At 45.7% G+C, this 19,834-nt stretch overlaps 1 protein-coding gene across 1 annotated transcript in view; it reads right to left on the reverse strand.

Moving 5' to 3' along the window:
• Positions 1–8,845: 8,845 nt before the first annotated feature.
• The window catches only part of LOC126188370 (antifreeze protein Maxi-like), an 87,424-nt gene continuing 76,435 nt past the window's right edge, over positions 8,846–19,834 (reverse strand). The window contains exon 4 of the mRNA XM_049929969.1: positions 8,846–9,123. Within this exon, the coding sequence (XP_049785926.1) occupies positions 8,846–9,123 (278 nt within the window). The remainder of the gene's footprint in view (positions 9,124–19,834) is intronic.

The raw sequence follows: 19,834 nt of genomic DNA on the forward strand, positions 1-19,834 counted from the left end.
GTTAATTCCTGTCGTGCGGTAATTATCACGTCGGACATCTTTTAATATAAATCACCAAAGTACAAATAACAGCTCTGCCAATTCACTGCCCTTTTGTATCTTGCGTACGAGATACTAACGCCGTCTACACTCCTGGAAATTGAAATAAGAACACCGTGAATTCATTGTCCTAGGAAGGGGAAACTTTATTGACACATTCCTGGGGTCAGATACATCACCTGATAACACTGACAGAACCACAGGCTCATAGACACAGGCAACAGAGCATGCACAATGTCGGCACTAGTACAGTATATATCCACCTTTCGCAGCAATGCAGGCAGCTATTCTCCCATGGAGACGATCGTAGAGATGCTGGATGTAGTCCTGTGGAACGGCTTGCCATGCCATTTCCATCTGGCGCCTCAGTTGGACCAGCGTTCGTGCTGGACGTGCAGACCGCGTGAGACGACGCTTCATCCAGTCCCAAACATGCTCAATGGGGGACAGATCCGGAGATCTTGCTGGCCAGGGTAGTTGACTTACACCTTCTAGAGCACGTTGGGTGGCACGGGATACATGCGGACGTGCATTGTCCTGTTGGAACAGCAAGTTCCCTTGCCGGTCTAGGAATGGTAGAACGATGGGTTCGATGACGGTTTGGATGTACCGTGCACTATTCAGTGTCCCCTCGACGATCACCAGTGGTGTACGGCCAGTGTAGGAGATCGCTCCCCACACCATGATGCCGGGTGTTGGCCCTGTGTGCCTCGGTCGTATGCAGTCCTGATTGTGGCGCTCACCTGCACGGCGCCAAACACGCATACGACCATCATTGGCACCAAGGCAGAAGCGACTCTCATCGCTGAAGACGACACGTCTCCATTCGTCCCTCCATTCACGCCTGTCGCGACACCACTGGAGGCGGGCTGCACGATGTTGGGGCGTGAGCGGAAGACGGCCTAACGGTGTGCAGGACCGTAGCCCAGCTTCATGGAGACGGTTGCGAATGGTCCTCGCCGATACCCCAGAAGCAACAGTGTCCCTAATTTGCTGGGAAGTGGCGGTGCGGTCCCCTACGGCACTGCGTAGGATCCTACGGTCTTGGCGTGCATCCGTGCGTCGCTGCGGTCCGGTCCCAGGTCGACGGGCACGTGCACCTTCCGCCGACCACTGGCGACAACATCGATGTACTGTGGAGACCTCACGCCCCACGTGTTGAGCAATTCGGCGGTACGTCCACCCGGCCTCCCGCATGCCCACTATACGCCCTCGCTCAAAGTCCGTCAACTGCACATACGGTTCACGTCCACGCTGTCGCGGCATGCTACCAGTGTTAAAGACTGCGATGGAGCTCCGTATGCCACGGCAAACTGGCTGACACTGACGGCGGCGGTGCACAAATGCTGCGCAGCTAGCGCCATTCGACGGCCAACATCGCGGTTCCTGGTGTGTCCGCTGTGCCGTGCGTGTGATCATTGCTTGTACAGCCCTCTCGCAGTGTCCGGAGCAAGTATGGTGGGTCCGACACACCGGTGTCAATGTGTTCTTTTTTCCATTTCCAGGAGTGTATATACAGGGCTATTACAAATGATTGAAGCGATTTCATAAATTCACTGTAGCTCCATTCATTGACATATGGTCGCGACACACTACAGATATGTAGAAAAACTCATAAAGTTTTGTTCGGCTGAAGCCGCACTTCAGGTTTCTGCCGCCAGAGCGCTCGAGAGCGCAGTGAGACAAAATGGCGACAGGAGCCGAGAAAGCGTATGTCGTGCTTGAAATGCACTCACATCAGTCAGTCATGACAGTGCAACGACACTTCAGGACGAAGTTCAACAAAGATCCACCAACTGCTAACTCCATTCGGCGATCGTATGCGCAGTTTAAAGCTTCTGGATGCCTCTGTAAGGGGAAATGAACGGGTCGGCCTGCAGTGAGCGAAGAAACGGTTGAACGCGTGCGGGCAAGTTTCACGCGTAGCCCGCGGAAGTCGACGAATAAAGCAAGCAGGGAGCTAAACGTACCACAGCCGACGGTTTGGAAAATCTTACGGAAAAGGCTAAAGCAGAATGCCAGTTCGGCATTTCTTAAACAGGAGATTGGAAAACCGATGGATCGGTCGTGGTGGAGATCATGATCAGCAATTCATGTCATGGGCTCCACGCTCTCCCGATTTAACCCCATGCGATTTCTTTCTGTGGGGTTATGTGAAAGATTCAGTGTTTAAACCTCCTCTACCAAGAAACGTGCCAGAACTGCGAGCTCGCATCAACGATGCTTTCGAACTCATTGATGGGGACATGCTGCGCCGAGTGTGGGAGAAACTTGATTATCGGCTTGATGTCTGCCGAATCGCTAAAGGGGCACATATCGAACATTTGTGAATGCCTAAAAAAACTTTCTGAGTTTTTGTATGTGTGTGCAAAGCATTGTGAAAATATCTCAAATAATAAAGTTATTGTAGAGCTGTGAAATCGCTTCAATCATTTGTAATAACCCTGTACATGCATACTGCTATTCCATAACTTCTGTCAATCAGTCTATAACGTATGTGTACGGAAGTTATCCTATTATGTTAACCGCTTTCTGTAGTAGTTCTTTTTTTTTTCAGTACCTCTCACATCTTGTTCCCACTTTGTTCAAGATCGACTGGCCGTTCTCTTCTTCGGTGACGCCGCCCGCGGTGCTGTGGGAAGACGGAAGCGTGCTCCTATGACGGGCAGCGACGTGGCGGAAGATGCTAACGACGGCACATTCCCGCTGCAACTCTCACTCCCACGCCAGTGACGTCACTTCCGGCAATTTCGACGTCGCCGCCTTGCTCGCTATCCTGTACAGTCCCAGAACAATACGGTCAGCCCGTAAGAGCCGGCTAGGCTCGTTACGTCACGGAGAAGGCGCGCATCTCGCGACCGTGACACAGCCGAGCAGGCGGCAGGAAGTAAACACGGCGCGCTAGGTGCTAGGTGCCGGCAGGCCGCTTCCTCGCTAACAGCACGCGCTCGCCTCCTAATTACCGCCCACGCCCGCGCACGCCGACATTAACTGCGGGCGCTCGTGTAACGAACACGTGTCACATATGTGTTCATTCAGTTCTTTCACTACCGCTTCTGCTGTCCTCTGTCTCGTTAGTCATTCGTCGTCTGTGCTCGTTGCCTCCTGTACTCTCGTGGCTGCAGGTACTAGTTATGCAGCGCTCTATATATTCTGTCTGCACAGTCGCTGAGATCGGCCCACGGCATCTGGTCTATAAGTGAATGTGTTTGTCGTCGGTCAGACGAAGACAGACAGACATACACTCCTGGAAATTGAAATAAGAACACCGTGAATTCATTGTCCCAGGAAGGGGAAACTTTATTGACACATTCCTGGGGTCAGATACATCACATGATCACACTGACAGAACCACAGGCACATAGACACAGGCAACAGAGCATGCACAATGTCGGCACTAGTACAGTGTATATCCACCTTTCGCAGCAATGCAGGCTGCTATTCTCCCATGGAGACGATCGTAGAGATGCTGGATGTAGTCCTGTGGAACGGCTTGCCATGCCATTTCCACCTGGCGCCTCAGTTGGACCAGCGTTCGTGCTGGACGTGCAGACCGCGTGAGACGACGCTTCATCCAGTCCCAAACATGCTCAATGGGGGACAGATCCGGAGATCTTGCTGGCCAGGGTAGTTGACTTACACCTTCTAGAGCACGTTGGGTGGCACGGGATACATGCGGACGTGCATTGTCCTGTTGGAACAGCAAGTTCCCTTGCCGGTCTAGGAATGGTAGAACGATGGGTTCGATGACGGTTTGGATGTACCGTGCACTATTCAGTGTCCCCTCGACGATCACCAGTGGTGTACGGCCAGTGTAGGAGATCGCTCCCCACACCATGATGCCGGGTGTTGGCCCTGTGTGCCTCGGTCGTATGCAGTCCTGATTGTGGCGCTCACCTGCACGGCGCCAAACACGCATACGACCATCATTGGCACCAAGGCAGAAGCGACTCTCATCGCTGAAGACGACACGTCTCCATTCGTCCCTCCATTCACGCCTGTCGCGACACCACTGGAGGCGGGCTGCACGATGTTGGGGCGTGAGCGGAAGACGGCCTAACGGTGTGCGGGACCGTAGCCCAGCTTCATGGAGACGGTTGCGAATGGTCCTCGCCGATACCCCAGGAGCAACAGTGTCCCTAATTTGCTGGGAAGTAGCGGTGCGGTCCCCTACGGCACTGCGTAGGATCCTACGGTCTTGGCGTGCATCCGTGCGTCGCTGCGGTCCGGTCCCAGGTCGACGGGCACGTGCACCTTCCGCCGACCACTGGCGACAACATCGATGTACTGTGGAGACCTCACGCCCCACGTGTTGAGCAATTCGGCGGTACGTCCACCCGGCCTCCCGCATGCCCACTATACGCCCTCGCTCAAAGTCCGTCAACTGCACATACGGTTCACGTCCACGCTGTCGCGGCATGCTACCAGTGTTAAAGACTGCGATGGAGCTCCGTATGCCACGGCAAACTGGCTGACACTGACGGCGGCGGTGCACAAATGCTGCGCAGCTAGCGCCATTCGACGGCCAACACCGCGGTTCCTGGTGTGTCCGCTGTGCCGTGCGTGTGATCATTGCTTGTACAGCTTTCTCGCAGTGTCCGGAGCAAGTATGGTGGGTCTGACACACCGGTGTCAATGTGTTCTTTTTTCCATTTCCAGGAGTGTAGTATGACTAAATATACAGTCACCGAAAGGTCGTGAAACCAAGTATTCATAAGACATTAATGTTAAATTGTAAGAGAATTTGGGAAATAGAGGACAGCACACGCTACCTAAGCGTAAGATCGTGTCGTCTGAGAGGGTGAGAGATTCTGTCCGCAGCTCGTGGTCGTGCGGTAGCGTTCTCGCTTCCCACGCCCGGGTTCCCGGGTTCGATTCCCAGCGGGGTCAGGGATTTTCTCTGCCTCGTGATGACTGGGTGTTATGTGATGTCCTTAGGTTAAAGTAGTTGTAAGTTCTAGGGGACTGATGACCACAGATGTTAAGTCCCATAGTGCTCAGAGCCATTTGAACCATTTTTTTTTTTTTTTTTTTGTTGAGAGCTTCAATGTATTGCTGACGTCCTCGCCCCTGGATAGGGGGTAGTATGAGGGGGTGCTGTATGAAGGATGACCGACACCAGTGGACCTAAGGCGTCCGACTGTTGCAGATACCGCAGCCCTCGTGTGTGGTATGGCATTGTCGCGCTGACGGAGACGGTGTTCCATGTGTGGAGCAAGTTTTCTGCGGTTAGAAACTCGACTACACACGGTGTTTCTCGCGCACCGACATAGTTATGTTATACATCACCATGTTTCACGACCGAGCGAGGTGGCGCAGTGGTTAGCACACTGGAATCGCATCTGGGAGGGCGCCGTTTCAAACACGCGTCAAGCTATCCAGATTTAGGTTTTCCGTGATTTTCCCAAATCGCTTCAGGCAAATGCCGGGATGGTTCCTCTGAAAGGGCACGGCCGACCCTTCCTTCCCCATCCCTCCTTAATCCGACCGGACCAATGACCTCGCGGACGCGCGAAGTAACCGCTCGGTCTGGGGGGCCTTGCTACGGTTCGCACGGTTTCCCCTCCCCCACCCCCTGTCGGAGGTTCCTCAGGCATGGGTGAGTGTGTGTTACCCTTGGCGTAAGTTAGTTTAAGTTAGATTAAGTAGTGTGCAAGCCTAGGGACCGATGATCTCAGCAGTTTGGTCCCATAGGAGCTTACCACAAATTTCCAAATGACTCGCTGTTTGGTCCTCTTCCCAAAATCAACCAACCAACGACGTTACACGTTACAATTCGCAACTTTCTAGCTGCAGAGCGTTGCAGCTTGCGTCAGCGACCGAGTAATATGTATGAGGTGTAATACCTCAACCGATATTGAGATCCGAAAAAAATAGGACACATTACTTTTCAGTACGCTTCGTACTTCTAAGTTACTCGTGCTGCAACAGCGTTCTAGAATTGGCAGCACTGGCATCTCGCATACGATTTCCTTCACAGGTACATCACACTTTCCTCGAGTCCTTCCAACGAATCTGTTTTCCTCTCGCCTTTCCTATTACTGATTGACCTGTTCGTATTTATTTCCAGTATTTGCCTATGTTGCCGGTAACGTTAGGTGACTCACCCTGTATATGGTTCTTCACTTCACAACTGGACATCACAATGGAAGCAGACAGATGGACACTAAACGAAAAAAGCCGCCCACAGTGTTGCAGTAAGTACAAAACTAAAATTTTGCATCCATATAGACAGAGTAACAATACTCATGGCGATGCATTAAAACATGTTACATCTTCTTGTCACAGAGCCAGTACCCAGCATTATGCTAGAAATAGGTACGTAACTTCCCGAAAACCATTGAAGATGAACCTGAAAAGGTTCAAAAACCGGTTCATGGATTAATAAATAACTATTCAAAAAAGTGACTGTTTGTAGTTTTACGTACTTACAGCTATATTTTTTTCTTGACCTCCCCTAGGTTTCTTCTCCTAAACGTTTTTCATACAATATTTGTTAAAAACTTACTGTGTCTAAAGAAGTGTTCAGAAAGTTTTGTTTTCCTTTTTTAAATCAGAGTCTTTCGTTCACTGAATTCTTTCAAAACATCTTCGTTGGACTTTTATTTCCTCGTTAACCGTCAAAACGACGATGTCATCGCTTCTAAACGCTCTTCTGTCTCCAACATTGTCCAGTTTTCACAAGCATACAGGATACAATTCAGATGAACGTCTTGATAAATTATTCCTTTTTTCCTTTACCTCTTCGTCGAAATTCCGTTTTGCTGTTTCGGTTGCTTTTCTGATTTATGTGCTACGTATGTTGTCTTCTGTATTAAGGCCCCTAAATCATAAAATTAAGCTGTTTCTCTTATTTTATTTCTTTCAGTTTTGATTTGAAGTGTCCATATTATCTTTAATTCTTATACAGTTAATCTTAAGTTCATACTTTTTCATAATTGTTGTACGTTTATATTCTGTGAATGTTTTTCACATAAGCAATTTGCGCAATATCACCCACAAAACGAGAATTATGGTCGCCTTAAGTACAAACTTTTCCTCTTTCTGGATCTTCAGACCTTTTTTGATCAAAATGTTAGACCTTGCCTTACTGTTTTTTAATTTAGCTTTATGTTGCTCTTGGTTAACATGTATCCTAACGTTTTGGTCTTTTTGTATGGTTGGCATCGCTACGTTGTCTTTCCAGTCCAAATATGTAGCGTGCAAGTTTACGAAGATTTTCTTCCAGTTAACGCTGTCAAGTACCTTTTCTAAATCAACAAAGACTCTGTAGGTAAAGTTCCCGGTACCGAAACCATTATTTAATTTTTATCCAGCAATGAGTACTTTGACAGACTCCGTAACAGTGACCTGAGTAGATGGCTGCCATGCGGTCGACCTGGGATCGATTTCCAGTACTGCCAAGGACTTTTCCTTGGTGGCAGAACTGGCATAGCGTTCACTTAGTCTCTTTATGCCAATTAAGGAGCTATCTGGATGGGCAGCAGGCACTGCAGGGTCTGGAAAGTCGGCAAAGCGGCCAGAAGAGCAGTGTGCTGACCACATGCCCCTCCATGACGGCGCAAGGCAGAGATTGACACGCCGGCCGGTCGGCGTTCCTTGAGCCTTCAAAGCCTGCACGAGGAGCTTGTTTCCTTTTTTTATGTTTAGTTAACAGTGTTGGATTTTTTCTTGTAACGAAAGTGCTACGGAAAATGGTATGTCCCGCCAAATAAACAAAAGAATAGCGTAAATTTGCCCCCTCCCTACGTTTGTGAACGGTTCAAGATATCACAAAGAGAATGGTGTAAATTTCCCTCCCCTCCCCCCCCCCCCCCTGCTACATTTGTGAACGGTTGAAGATATCACAAAGAGAATGGCGTAAATTTGCCTCCCCTCCCTACATTTGTGAACGGTTCTATATATCACAAAGAGGATGGCGTAAATTCCCCCCCACCCCCCTTACATTTGTGAACGGTTCAAGATATCACAAGACGTTTCCAGCAAATCATAGTAACTCTCTTATTAACCGAGATAATGAAGTAATTATGGGTTCTCTAACGGAACTAAACACTTTTTTAACGGCATTCGAAAGCTTCGAAAATGCGACTACAGGGATATAAAGCTCGTTAAAGGCGGTGTTGCAGGGATATAAAGCTCGTTAATGACGGTGTTGAAACGATTTGTGAATGTACGATACCGGACTCAAAAAAATTATTTCAAACGCATGTAGATACTCATGCTAAATGAAAGAATTTTTTTTTAGCCGGCCGCGGTGGCCGCGCGGTTCTAGGCGCTACAGTCTGGAGCCGAGCGACCGCTGCGGTCGCAGGTTCGAATCCCGCCTCGGGCATGGATGCGTGTGATGTCCTTAGGTTAGTTAGGTTTAAGTAGTTCTAAGTTCTAGGTGACTGATGACCTAAGATGTTAAGTCCCATAGTGCTCAGAGCCATTTGAACCATTTGAAAGATTTTTGTTGATATACGTATGCAATCGAAAGGTTTTTTCCTTGTTTTTTGAAATTTCTTGGCTTTTGGGACATGCCCAGACATCTGTCTCAGTAATGGAATGTCAGTTACGAATGTACGAACGTAAGGGCAGCACAGCACCTAGTACCCCAGCGGCCAAAATCTCCGACGCGGGCGGGAATCGAAACCAGGCCTCGCAGCTACCGAGGCAAACAATCGAAAGGGTTGATATAACGGCGCAGCCTGGAATGAGAGTCCCACTTCGCTGTGTTTACTCCGCCACTGTCGATTTCGACCGCTTTACCTTTCATCTTAAGAACATTTCTACAATATTTTTGCGAAAGGTTTCAAAGCGATCGTCAAAAAGCTTTTGGGGGGAGTCCAAATTTCGGAGTGGTGACAATGGCGACGCTTCGAACGATGCTTGAGACAGTAGCAGGGGGAGCGATCCAGGCGGTGCGGCCCGGCGCTCCGCCGCTGCCTGCGCGCTCCGCTGCAGGAGAGGCGCGCTGAAAGCGGAGAACAATTGACGGTGGCCGGCGGCGCGCGCCGCGTGACGGGCCCTCTTCCGGAGGAGCAGCGCCCCGGCTTGTCACCCAAACCCTCGGCCCGGTTGCAGCGCCGATGGAGAGGAGTGCTACAACGTAAACACCAGCACTCTTAGAAGTTGCAACTTTCGAACAATGGTTCGGAAAAATTTAAATATACCATTTGTTGTTTTCCTCTTCAGTCTGTAGCGTGGTTTCAGGCAGCTCCCCGTTCTGGTCTCTGCTATGAAAGCCTGCACATTTCTGTATAGCTACTGCAATCTACGTTATCTATATCCACTGAGGTACTGCATGTGATGCATAATACTAGATCCATTTTCAACATCTACACTACTGGCCATTAAAATTGCTACACCACGAAGATGACGTGCTACAGACGCGAAATTTAACCGACAGGAACAACATGCTGCGATATGCAAATGATTAGCTTTTCAGAGCATTCACACAAGGTTGCCACCGGGGGCGACACCTACAACGTGCTGACATGAGGAAAGTTTCCAGTCCACTTCTCATACACAAACAGCAGTTGACGGTGTTGCCAGGTGAAACGTTGTTGTGATGCCTCGTGTAAGGAGGAGAAATGCGTGCCATCACGTTTCCGACTTTGATAAAGGTCTGACTGAAGCCTATCGCGATTGCGGTTTATTGTATCGCGACATTGCTGCTCGCGTTGGTCGAGATCCAATGACTGTTAGCAGAATATGGAATCGGTGGGTTCAGGAGGGTAATACGGAACACCGTGCTGGATCCCAACGGCCTCGTATCACTAGCAGTCGAGATAACAGGCATCTTATCCGCATGGCTGTAAAGGATCGTGCAGCCTCGTCTCGATCCCTGAGTCAACAGATGGGGACGTTTGCAAGACAACAACCATCTGCACGAACAGTTCAACGACGTTTGCAGCAGCGTGGACTATCAGCTCGGAGACCGTGGCTGCGGTTACCCTTGACGCTGCATCACAGACAGGAGCGCCTGCGATGGTGTACTCAGCGACGAACCTGGGTGCACGAATGGAAAAGCGTCATTTTTTCGAATGAATCCAGGTTCTGTTTACAGCATCCGTGTTTGGCGACATCGCGGTGAACGCACATTGGAAGCGTGTATTCGTCATCGCCATACTGGCGTATCACCCGTCGTGATGGTATGGGGTGCCATTGGTTACACGTCTCGGTCACCTCTTGTGCGCAATGACGGCACTTTGAATAGTAAACGTTATATTTCAGATGTGTCACGACCCGTGGCTCTACCCTTCATTCCATCCCTGCGAAACCCTACATTTCAGCAGGATAATGCACGATACAGATAGCCGTACCGTAGGTGCAACCACTACGGAGGGGTATCTGTTGAGAGGCCAGACAAACGTGTGGTTCCTGAAGAGGGGCAGCAGCCTTTTCATTAGTTGCAGGGGCAACAGTCTGGATGATTGACTGATCTGGCCTTGTAACACTAACCAAAATAGCCTTGCTGTTCTGGTCCTGCGAACGGCTGAAAGCAAGAAGAAACTACAGCCGTAATTTTTCCTGAGGGCATGCAGCTTTACTGTATGGGTAAATGATGATGGCGTCCTCTTGGGTAAAATATTCCGGAGGTAAAATAGTCCCCCATTTGGATCTCCGGGCGGGGACTACTCAAGAGGACGTCGTTATCAGGAGAAAGAAAACTGGCGTTCTACGGATCGGAGCGTGGAATGTCAGATCCCTTAATCGGGCAGGTAGGTTAGAAAATTTAAAAAGGGAAATGAATATGTTGAAGTTAGATCTAGTGGGAATTAGTGAAGTTCGGTGGCAGGAGGAACCAGACTTTTGGTCAGGTGAATATAGGGTTATAAATACAAAATCAAATAGGGGTAATGCAGGAGTAGGTTTAATAATGAATAAAAAAATAGGAATGCGGGTAAGCTACTACATACAGCATAGTGAACGCATTATTGTGGCCAAGATAGACACGAAGCCCACGCCTACTACTGTAGTACAAGTTTATATGGCAACTAGCTCTGCAGATGACTAAGAAATTGAAGAAATGAGTGAGGAGATAAAAGAAATTATTCAAATAGCGAACGGAGACGAAAATGTAATAGTCATGGGTGACTGGAATTCAAGTGTAGGAAAAGGGAGAGAAGGAAACATAGTAGGTGAATATGGATTGGGGCTAAGAAATGAAGAGGAAGCCGTCTGGTAGAATTTTGTGCAGAGCATAACTTAATCATAGCTAACACTTGGTTTAAGAATCATGAAAGAAGGTTGTACACATGGAAGAAACCTGTAGATACTAAAAGGTATCAAATAGATTATATAATGGTAAGACAGAGATTTTGGAACCATGTTTTAAATTGTAAGACATTTCCAGGGGCAGATGTGGACTCTGACCACAATCTATTGATTATGAACTGTAGATTAAAACCGAAGAAATTTCAAAAAGGTGGGAATTTAAGGAGATGGGACCTGGATAAACTGGCTACACCAGAGGTTGTACAGAGTTTCAGGGAGAGCGTAAGGGAACAAATGGCAGGAATGGGGAAAAGAAATACAGTAGAAGAAGAATGGGTAACTTTGAGGGATGAAATAGTGAAGGCAGCAGAGGATCAAATAAGTAAAAAGACGAGGGCTAGTAGAACCCCTTGAGTAACAGAAGAAATATTGAATTTAATTGATGTAAGGAGAAAACATAAAAATGTAGTAAATGAAACAGGCAAAAAGGAATACAAACGTCTCAAAAATGAGATTGACAGGAAGTGCAAAATGGCTAAGCAGGGATGGCTGGAGGACAAATGTAAGGATGTAGAGGCTTATCTCACTAGGGGTAAGATAGATACTGCCTACAGGAAAATTAAAGAACCGTAGGAGAAAGGAGACCCACTTTCATGAATATCAAGAGCTTTGATGGAAACCCAGTTCTAAGCACAGAAGGGAAAGCAGAAAGGTGGAAGGAGTATATAGAGGGTCTATACAAGGGCGATGTACTTGAGGACAATATTATGGAAATGGAAGAGGATGTAGATGAAGATGAAATGGGAGATATGATACTGCGTGAAGAGTTTGACAGAGCACTGAAAGACCTGAATCGAAACAAGGCACCCGGAGTAGACAACATTCCATTAGAACTACTGACAGCCTTGGGAGAGCCAGTCCTCACAAAACTCTACCACCTGGTGAGCAAGATGTATGAGACAGGCGAAATACCCTCAGACTTCAAGAAGAATATAATAATTCCAATTCCAAAGACAGCAGGTATTAACAGATGTGAAAATTACCGAACTATCAGTTTAATAAGTCACAGCTGCAAAATGCTAACGCGAATTCTTTACAGACGAATGGAAAAACTGATAGAAGCCGACCTCGGGGGCGATCAGTTTGGATTCCGTAGAAATGTAGGAACACGTGAGGCAATACTGACCTTACGACTTATCTTAGAAGAAAGATTAAGGAAAGGCAAACCTACGTTTATAGCATTTTTAGACTTAGAAAAAGGTTTTGACAATGTTGACTGGAATACTCTCTTTCAAATTCTGAAGGTGGCAGGGGTAACATACAGGGAGCGAAGGGCTATTTACAATTTCTACGGAAACCAGATGGCAGTTATAAGAGTCGAGGGACATGAAAGGAAAGCAGTGGTTGGGAAGGGAGTGAGACAGGGTTGTAGCCTATCCCCGATGTTATTAAATCTGTATATTGAGCAAGCAATAAAGGAAACAAAAAAAAGTTCGGAGTAGGTACTAAAATCCATGGAGAAGAAATAAAAACTTTGAGGTACGCCGATGACATTGTAATTCTTTCAGAGACAGCAAAGGACTTGGAAGAGCAGTTGAACGGAATGGACAGTGTCGTGAAAGGAGGGTATAAGATGAACATCAACAAAAGCAAAACTAGGATAATGGAATGTAGTCGAATTAAGTCGGGTGATGCTGAGGGAATTAGATTAGGAAATGAGACACTTAAAGTAGTAAAGGAGTTTTGCTATTTTGGGAGCAAAATAACTGAGGATGGTCGAAGTAGAGAGGATATAAAATGTAGACTGGCAATGGTAAGGAAAGCGTTTCTGAAGAAGAAAAATTTGTTAACATCGAGTGTAGATTTAAGAGTCAGGAAGTCGTTTCTGAAAGTATTTGTATGGAGTGTAGCCATGTATGGAAGTGAAACGTGGACGATAAATAGTTTAGACAAGAAGAGAATAGAAGCTTTCGAAATGTGGTGCTAGAGAAGAATGGTGAAGATTAGATGGGTAGATCACATAACTAATGAGGAAGTATTGAATAGAATTGGGGAGAAGAGGAGCTTGTGGCACAACTTGACTAGAAGAAGGGATCGGTTGGTAGGACATGTTCTGAGACATCGAGGGATCACCAATTTAGTATTGGAGGGCAGCGTGGAGGGTAAAACTCGAATAGGAAGACCAAGAGATGACTGCAGTAAGCAGATTCAGAAGGATGTAGGTTGCATTAGGTACTGGGAGATGAATAAGCTTGCACGGGATAGAGTAGCATGGAGCGTTGCATCAAACCAGTCTCAGGACTGAAGAACACAACAACAACAACAATGCACGACCGCATGTTGCAGGTCCTGTACGGGCCTTTCCGGATACAGAAAATGTTCGACTGCTACCTTGGCTAGCACATTCTTCAGATCTCTCAACAATTGAAAACGTCTGGTCAATGGTGGCCGGGCAAGTGGCTCGTCACAATACGCCTATTACTACTTTTGATGAACTGTGGTATCGTGTTGAAGCTGCATGCGCAGCTGTACTTGTACATGCCCTCCAAGCTCTAACTCAATGCCCAGGCGTATCAAGGCCGTTATTACGACCAGAGGTGGTTGTTCCGGGTACTGATTTCTCAGGGTGTATGCAGCCAAATTTGCGTGAAAATGTAATCACATGTCAGTTCTAGTACAATACATTTATCTAATGAATACCCGTTTATCATCTGCATTTCTTCTTGGTGTAGCAATTTTAATGGCCAGTAGTGTACATCTAAATCTACATGGTTGCTCCGCAGTTCACAACTAAGTGCCTGGCAGAGGCTTCATCGAACCATTTTCATACTACTTGTCTATCATTCCACTCTCGAATGGCGCGTGGGAAAAAGGAACACCTAAATCTTTCCGTTCGAGCTCCTATTTTTCTTATTTTATTATGATGATCATTTTTCCCTACGTAGGTGGGTGTCAACAAAATATTTTTGCATTCGGAAGAGAAAGTTGGTGATTGAAATTTCCCAAATTGATCTCGCCGCAAAGAAAACCTCCTTTGTTGCAGTGACTGCCACCCCAACTCGCGCATCAAATCAGTGACATTCTCAACCCTATTGCGCGATAACACGAAACGTGCTACCCTTCTTTGGACTTTTTCGATGTCCTCCGTCAATCCTACCTGGTAAGGTTCCCATACCGCGAAGCAATATTCCAGCAGAGGACGGACAAGTGTAATATGGGCTGTCTCTTGTGTGGGTTTGTCGCATCTTCTAAGCGTTCTGCCAACAAAGCGTAGTCTTGTTTCGCCTTCCCCACAATATTATCTATGTGGTCTTTCCAATTTAAGTTGCTCGTAATTGTAATTTATAGGTCTTTAGTCGAATTGACAGCCCTTAGATTTGTGCGTTTATCGTATACCCAAAATTTATCGGATTTCTTTTAGTACCCATGTGGATGACCTCGCACTTTTCTTTGTTTAGTGCCAATTGCCACTTTTCGCACCATACAGAAATTCTCTCTAGATCATTTTGTTATTGGAATTGATCGTCTGATGATTTTACTATACGGTAAATTACAGCGTCATGTGCAAACAATCTAAGGGGGCTGCTCAGATTATCATCTAGATCATTTATGTAAATCAGGAACAGGAGAGGGCCTATGACACTACCTTGCGGAACGCCAGACATCACTTCTGTTCTACTCGATGATTTACCGTCTATCACTACGAGCTGTGACCTCTCTGAGAGGAATTCACGAATCCAGTCACACAACTGAGACGATACTCCATATGCATGTAAGTTGATTAATAGTCGCTTGTGAGGAACGGTATCAAAAGCCTTCTGGAAATCTAGAAATATGGAATCGATCTCGATCCCTTGTCGATAGCACTCATTACTTCATGGGAATAAACAGCTAGTTGCATAAGAAAGATACTTTCTGAATCCGTGTTGGTTATGTACCAATAAGTCATAATGTTCGATTACAGTATATGTTCCAAAATCCTACTGCAAATTGAGGTCAGTGATATGGGTCAGTAATTCAATGGGTTACTCTTATTTCCTTCCTTGAATATTGGTGTGACCTGTGCTACTTTCTAGTCTTTAGGAACAGAGCTTTCGTCAAGTGAGCGGTTGTATATGATTACTAAGAAAGGCGCTATTGTGTCTGCATACTCTGAAAGGAACCTGACTGGTATACCGTCTGGATTTGCGTTTCTTAAGTGATTTGATTTCATTCGCAACACCTAAGATATCTATTTTTATGTCACTCATGCTAACAGCTGCTCCGGTTTCGAATTCTGAAATATTTACTTCGTCTTCTTTCGTAAAGGAATTACGGAAAACTGTTTAGTAACTTTTCTTTAGTGGCACCATCATCGGATAACATTTCCATCGCTATCGCGCAGTGACAGTATTGACTGTTTCTTGCCACTGGTGTTTTCTACTATATTTTGAGACAATGTTTCATTGTGGAAACTATGAAAAGCATCTCGCATTGATGTCCGCACTAAATTTCGTTTTTCCAGGAAACTTAGCCAGTCTTGGGGATTTTGCATTCTTCTGAATTTGGCATGCTTTTTTCATTGCTCCTGCAACAGTTTTCTGACGTGTTTTGTGTACCATGGTGGATTAGTCCCGTCTCTTATTAACTTACGCGGTATGAATTTATGTATTGCTGTCGATACTGTATCTTTGAATTTGAGCCATATGTGGTCTACACTTACATAATTAGCTTGGAAGGAGTGGAGACTCTCTCTTAGGAAGGCATCAAGTGAATTTTTATTTGCTGTTATAAATAGATATATTTTGCGTTTATTTTTAGTGGTTTTGGTAGACATGGTTTTGAGCCTCGCTACAATGACCTTGTGTTCACTATACCCTGTATCCGTCATGATGCTCTCTATTAGATCAGGATTATTTGTGGCTAAGAGGTCAAGTGTGTTTTCGCAACCATTTACAATTCGTATGGACTCATGAACTAATTATTCAAAGTAATTCTCAGAGAAAGCATTTAGTACAATTTCGGAAGATGTTTTCTGTCTTCCACTGGCTTTGAACATGTATTTTCGCCAACAAATCGAGGGTAGATTGAAGTCTCCACAAATTATAACTTTATAACTGTAGGAGTGAGGTACTTATTTGTTGTGAGATTCAAGTTTTCTTTGAACCGTTCAGCTGTTATATCATCTGAGTCGGGGGGGGGGGGGGGGAGGGGGGCGGTCGGTGGAAGGAGCCAATTATTATTTTGTTATTTTGGTACGGCTGTTGAGTATAACCTCTACCCATAGTAATTCGCAGGAACTATCTATTTCAACTTCACTACAAGATAAACTACTACCAACATAGACAAACACATCACCACCTACTTTATTTAATCTATCCTTTCTGAACACGGTTTGCGCCTCTGTAAAAATTTCGGGCGGAATTAATCTCCGGCTTTAGCCAGCTTTCTGTTCCTATAACGATTTCAGCTTCAGTGCTTTCTATCAGCGCTTGAAGCTCTGGTACTTTTCCAACACAGTTACGACAATTTACAACTACAATAGCGACTGCTGCTTGGTCGATTCTCATCGTTTCTTTCCTCTGTACCCTTTGAGACTGGAGCCCTGTTTGATCTTTCCCGAGACTGTCTAATCTAAAAAAACCGCCCAGTCCACGCCACACAGCCCCTGCTACCCGTGTAGACGCCTCATGTGTGTAGTGGACACCTGACCTGTTTAGCGGAACCCGAAACCCCACCACCGTATGGCGCAAGTCGAGGGATCTGCAGCCTACACGGTCGCAGAACCGTCTGAGCCTCTGATTCAGACCCTCCACTCGGCTTCGCTGAGTCAAGTTGAAACCCTCTGCCGCTAGAGGGCTCCGAAATGTAGCTTGTAACGTCGCTATGTGTAACGTAACTACGTCGGCGCATGAGAAACAGCGTGCTGTAATCGAGTTTCTAACCACGGAAAACGTACCTTCAATGAAATCCGTAGAAGAATTCAAGCTGTGTACCGTGATAATTCTACCGTCGTCAGTAATGTGTGACGTTAGGTTGTTCGTGCTCGTATGAAAGAAACGGTGGCGCTAACGTCAACGTGTGTGATAGATTCGCTGGATCTCTGTTTTCGATTTGCTAGTGCGTGGAAAACAAATCGCCTACATTGATACTTTAACATTTGAAAAACTGTAATATTTAAGGCTGTGTGTACACAGAGCTACCGTAAATGATTCATTCGCTTTCAAATCTCTTTATTTTCCAGAGTATTACGTGTACAAATATGATCGATGGATTACTAGGACCGCAAAATCACCAAGTTTGTATTTAGCACTCTACAAATGTACCTTAGGCGCCAATCGGGTAACACGAGCTCGTAATGGAGCTCGTTCCATGCATTATATAGCAACATCTTGTCAATGCAGCATTGATACGCTCTCTGAGATGTTCCAGTGTTTTTGGCACTGGTGGGTACCCAAACACAGTCTTTAACGTACCCCCAAAGGAAAAAGTCACAAGGCGTTAGGTCAGGCGACCTGTGGCTTCAAGAGGACAGAGCCACATCATCGTTACCAGAACGCCCAATCTAGCGGTGCGGAAATTCGTCGTTTACGTAACGACAAGCATTAGTTCTCGAATGACGGGGTGCTCCCATCTTGTTGGAAGATGAAATTCTCAGAAGCAGCAGTCAGTTTTGGAAATAACCACAACTACAACTTATCAAAGTAAGAGGTACCTGTCACAGTTCCCTCACAGGGGAAAAACAACCCACAGAGATTTGTGATCTCGTTCATGCACCGCAACTTCATGACGATTTTCAATGCCCCACACTCCCACATTGTGGAGATTTATTTGCCTTTGCAGATAAATGGAAGGTTGCTTCGTCACTAAATACAGCTTGGAGGCGAAATGTTCATCCTCAAGTTCCTTCTGCATGGTGTCAAGGCAGTGCACTCGCAACACCAACAGGTGGACACAATAGGAACTAGGTGAGTTTACGATTCTACTCATGTATCAATTGTATTTGTACATATAATACTTTCGAAACCATAGAATTATGAGAAAGAATTAATCACTTATAGTATCCCTGTATATCTTCAACGAGTTCTTAAAAAATATGTTTAAAATGAAACAAAATGAATTTATCAGAACTGATCTTTGTACCACACTCATTTTTCAGTTTCTCAGGCACAGCTGGTAATCCTTTGAAGGGCTTAAAGGGCAGAAAGAGTATCTGGATCCATTTTAATCTCTTTTGTCCGCTCAGGTCACGCAATGTGTTAGTTCGAGTTTCGAAAATTTCTGATCCCATTTGAGTTTGACGTTCATACGATACTTATCTAACAAGGGGACCTCAGTTTTGACAAACGAAATTTTTTATGTTATATACAATGTTGCAACACACCGTGAATGCAAGACCACTTCAGTTCTTTACACTTTGAAAGTGGACGCCCGCTTCTAAATTTCATACACCAGTGCGGCGCATTTCACAAAAAAAAAAAAAAAAAAAACTGGTTTTGAAGATTGGTTGTTTTCACAGTTAAGTAGAAAACGGTTTAGGGCTCTCAACACACTCGTCAGTAGCACAGAAGTGCGTAGCGCTGAAATTATGAAGTCGTTGGTTCCATTGTCTCTCGTAACAACTTCTTTTTGTTTCTTTTTTTGTTATTTAAATTCGATGGGCATTAATAAATGAAACGTTTACTGATAAATATTGAATTATGCGTTTTTATTTTTAGGTACTGTTCGTATAAAAGTAAACCAAAGTTTTGATACAGACGTACAGTATAAGAGAATTAAATATAAAAGGAATAGTGAACGAGTAAAAATGAACGGATCTGAAAAAGGACAGATCACCTGTGAATAAGTTCCCAAAGATGAACGAGTTTGCGCATCTCTACTATAAGTACGTAGGTACGACACAAAGAAGCTATGATATCGGTGGACGATTTTTCTTCGTCCAGGATAGTACACAGTATGCCCGAGTTCCGTTAGGACCGTGGCTATGGAAAATAAAAATCATATTTTACGTTCACAAAATCACTGCATTTGTTGAAAATAGTATCTCTCTGAATCAATACAGAGCTGAAATTTTTCGAAAAATGTTTTGATAAAGTCGCTGTAGTCCTTTTCCTGAATTGTATTTGTTACTGCATTACAATTTTATTGGATGTTCTTAACTGCATGGTAATGGCATCCTTTCATTTCCATCTTCAGTTAGAGGAACAACCAGAAGTCAGCTGAGCCAAATACAGCGCCGGCCGGGGTGATCGAGCGGTTCTAGGCACTTCAGTCTGGAACCGCGCGACCACTACGGTCGCAGGTTCGAATCTTGCCTCGGGCTTGGATGTGTGTGATGTCCTTATGTTAGTTAGGTTTAAGTAGTTCTAAGTTCTAGGGTACTGATGACCTCAGAAGTTAAGTCCCATAGTGCTCAGAGCCATTTGAACCATTTGAACCAAATCCAGCGAACACGGCGGGTGATCCAGGACAGTGATCTGTTTGCTGGGCAAAACCTTTCGCTTTGTGGGCTGGGGAGCTGTGAAGGAGCGACCAGGAATCTATCTCCCCTTTTTTGAGGTAGAATTCGACGAATTCTCGCACACAACCACAAAACTTAACACATAACATGATG

The sequence above is a fragment of the Schistocerca cancellata genome, chromosome 5 (assembly GCF_023864275.1).
Source record: "Schistocerca cancellata isolate TAMUIC-IGC-003103 chromosome 5, iqSchCanc2.1, whole genome shotgun sequence".
Taxonomy (NCBI): domain Eukaryota; kingdom Metazoa; phylum Arthropoda; class Insecta; order Orthoptera; family Acrididae; genus Schistocerca; species Schistocerca cancellata.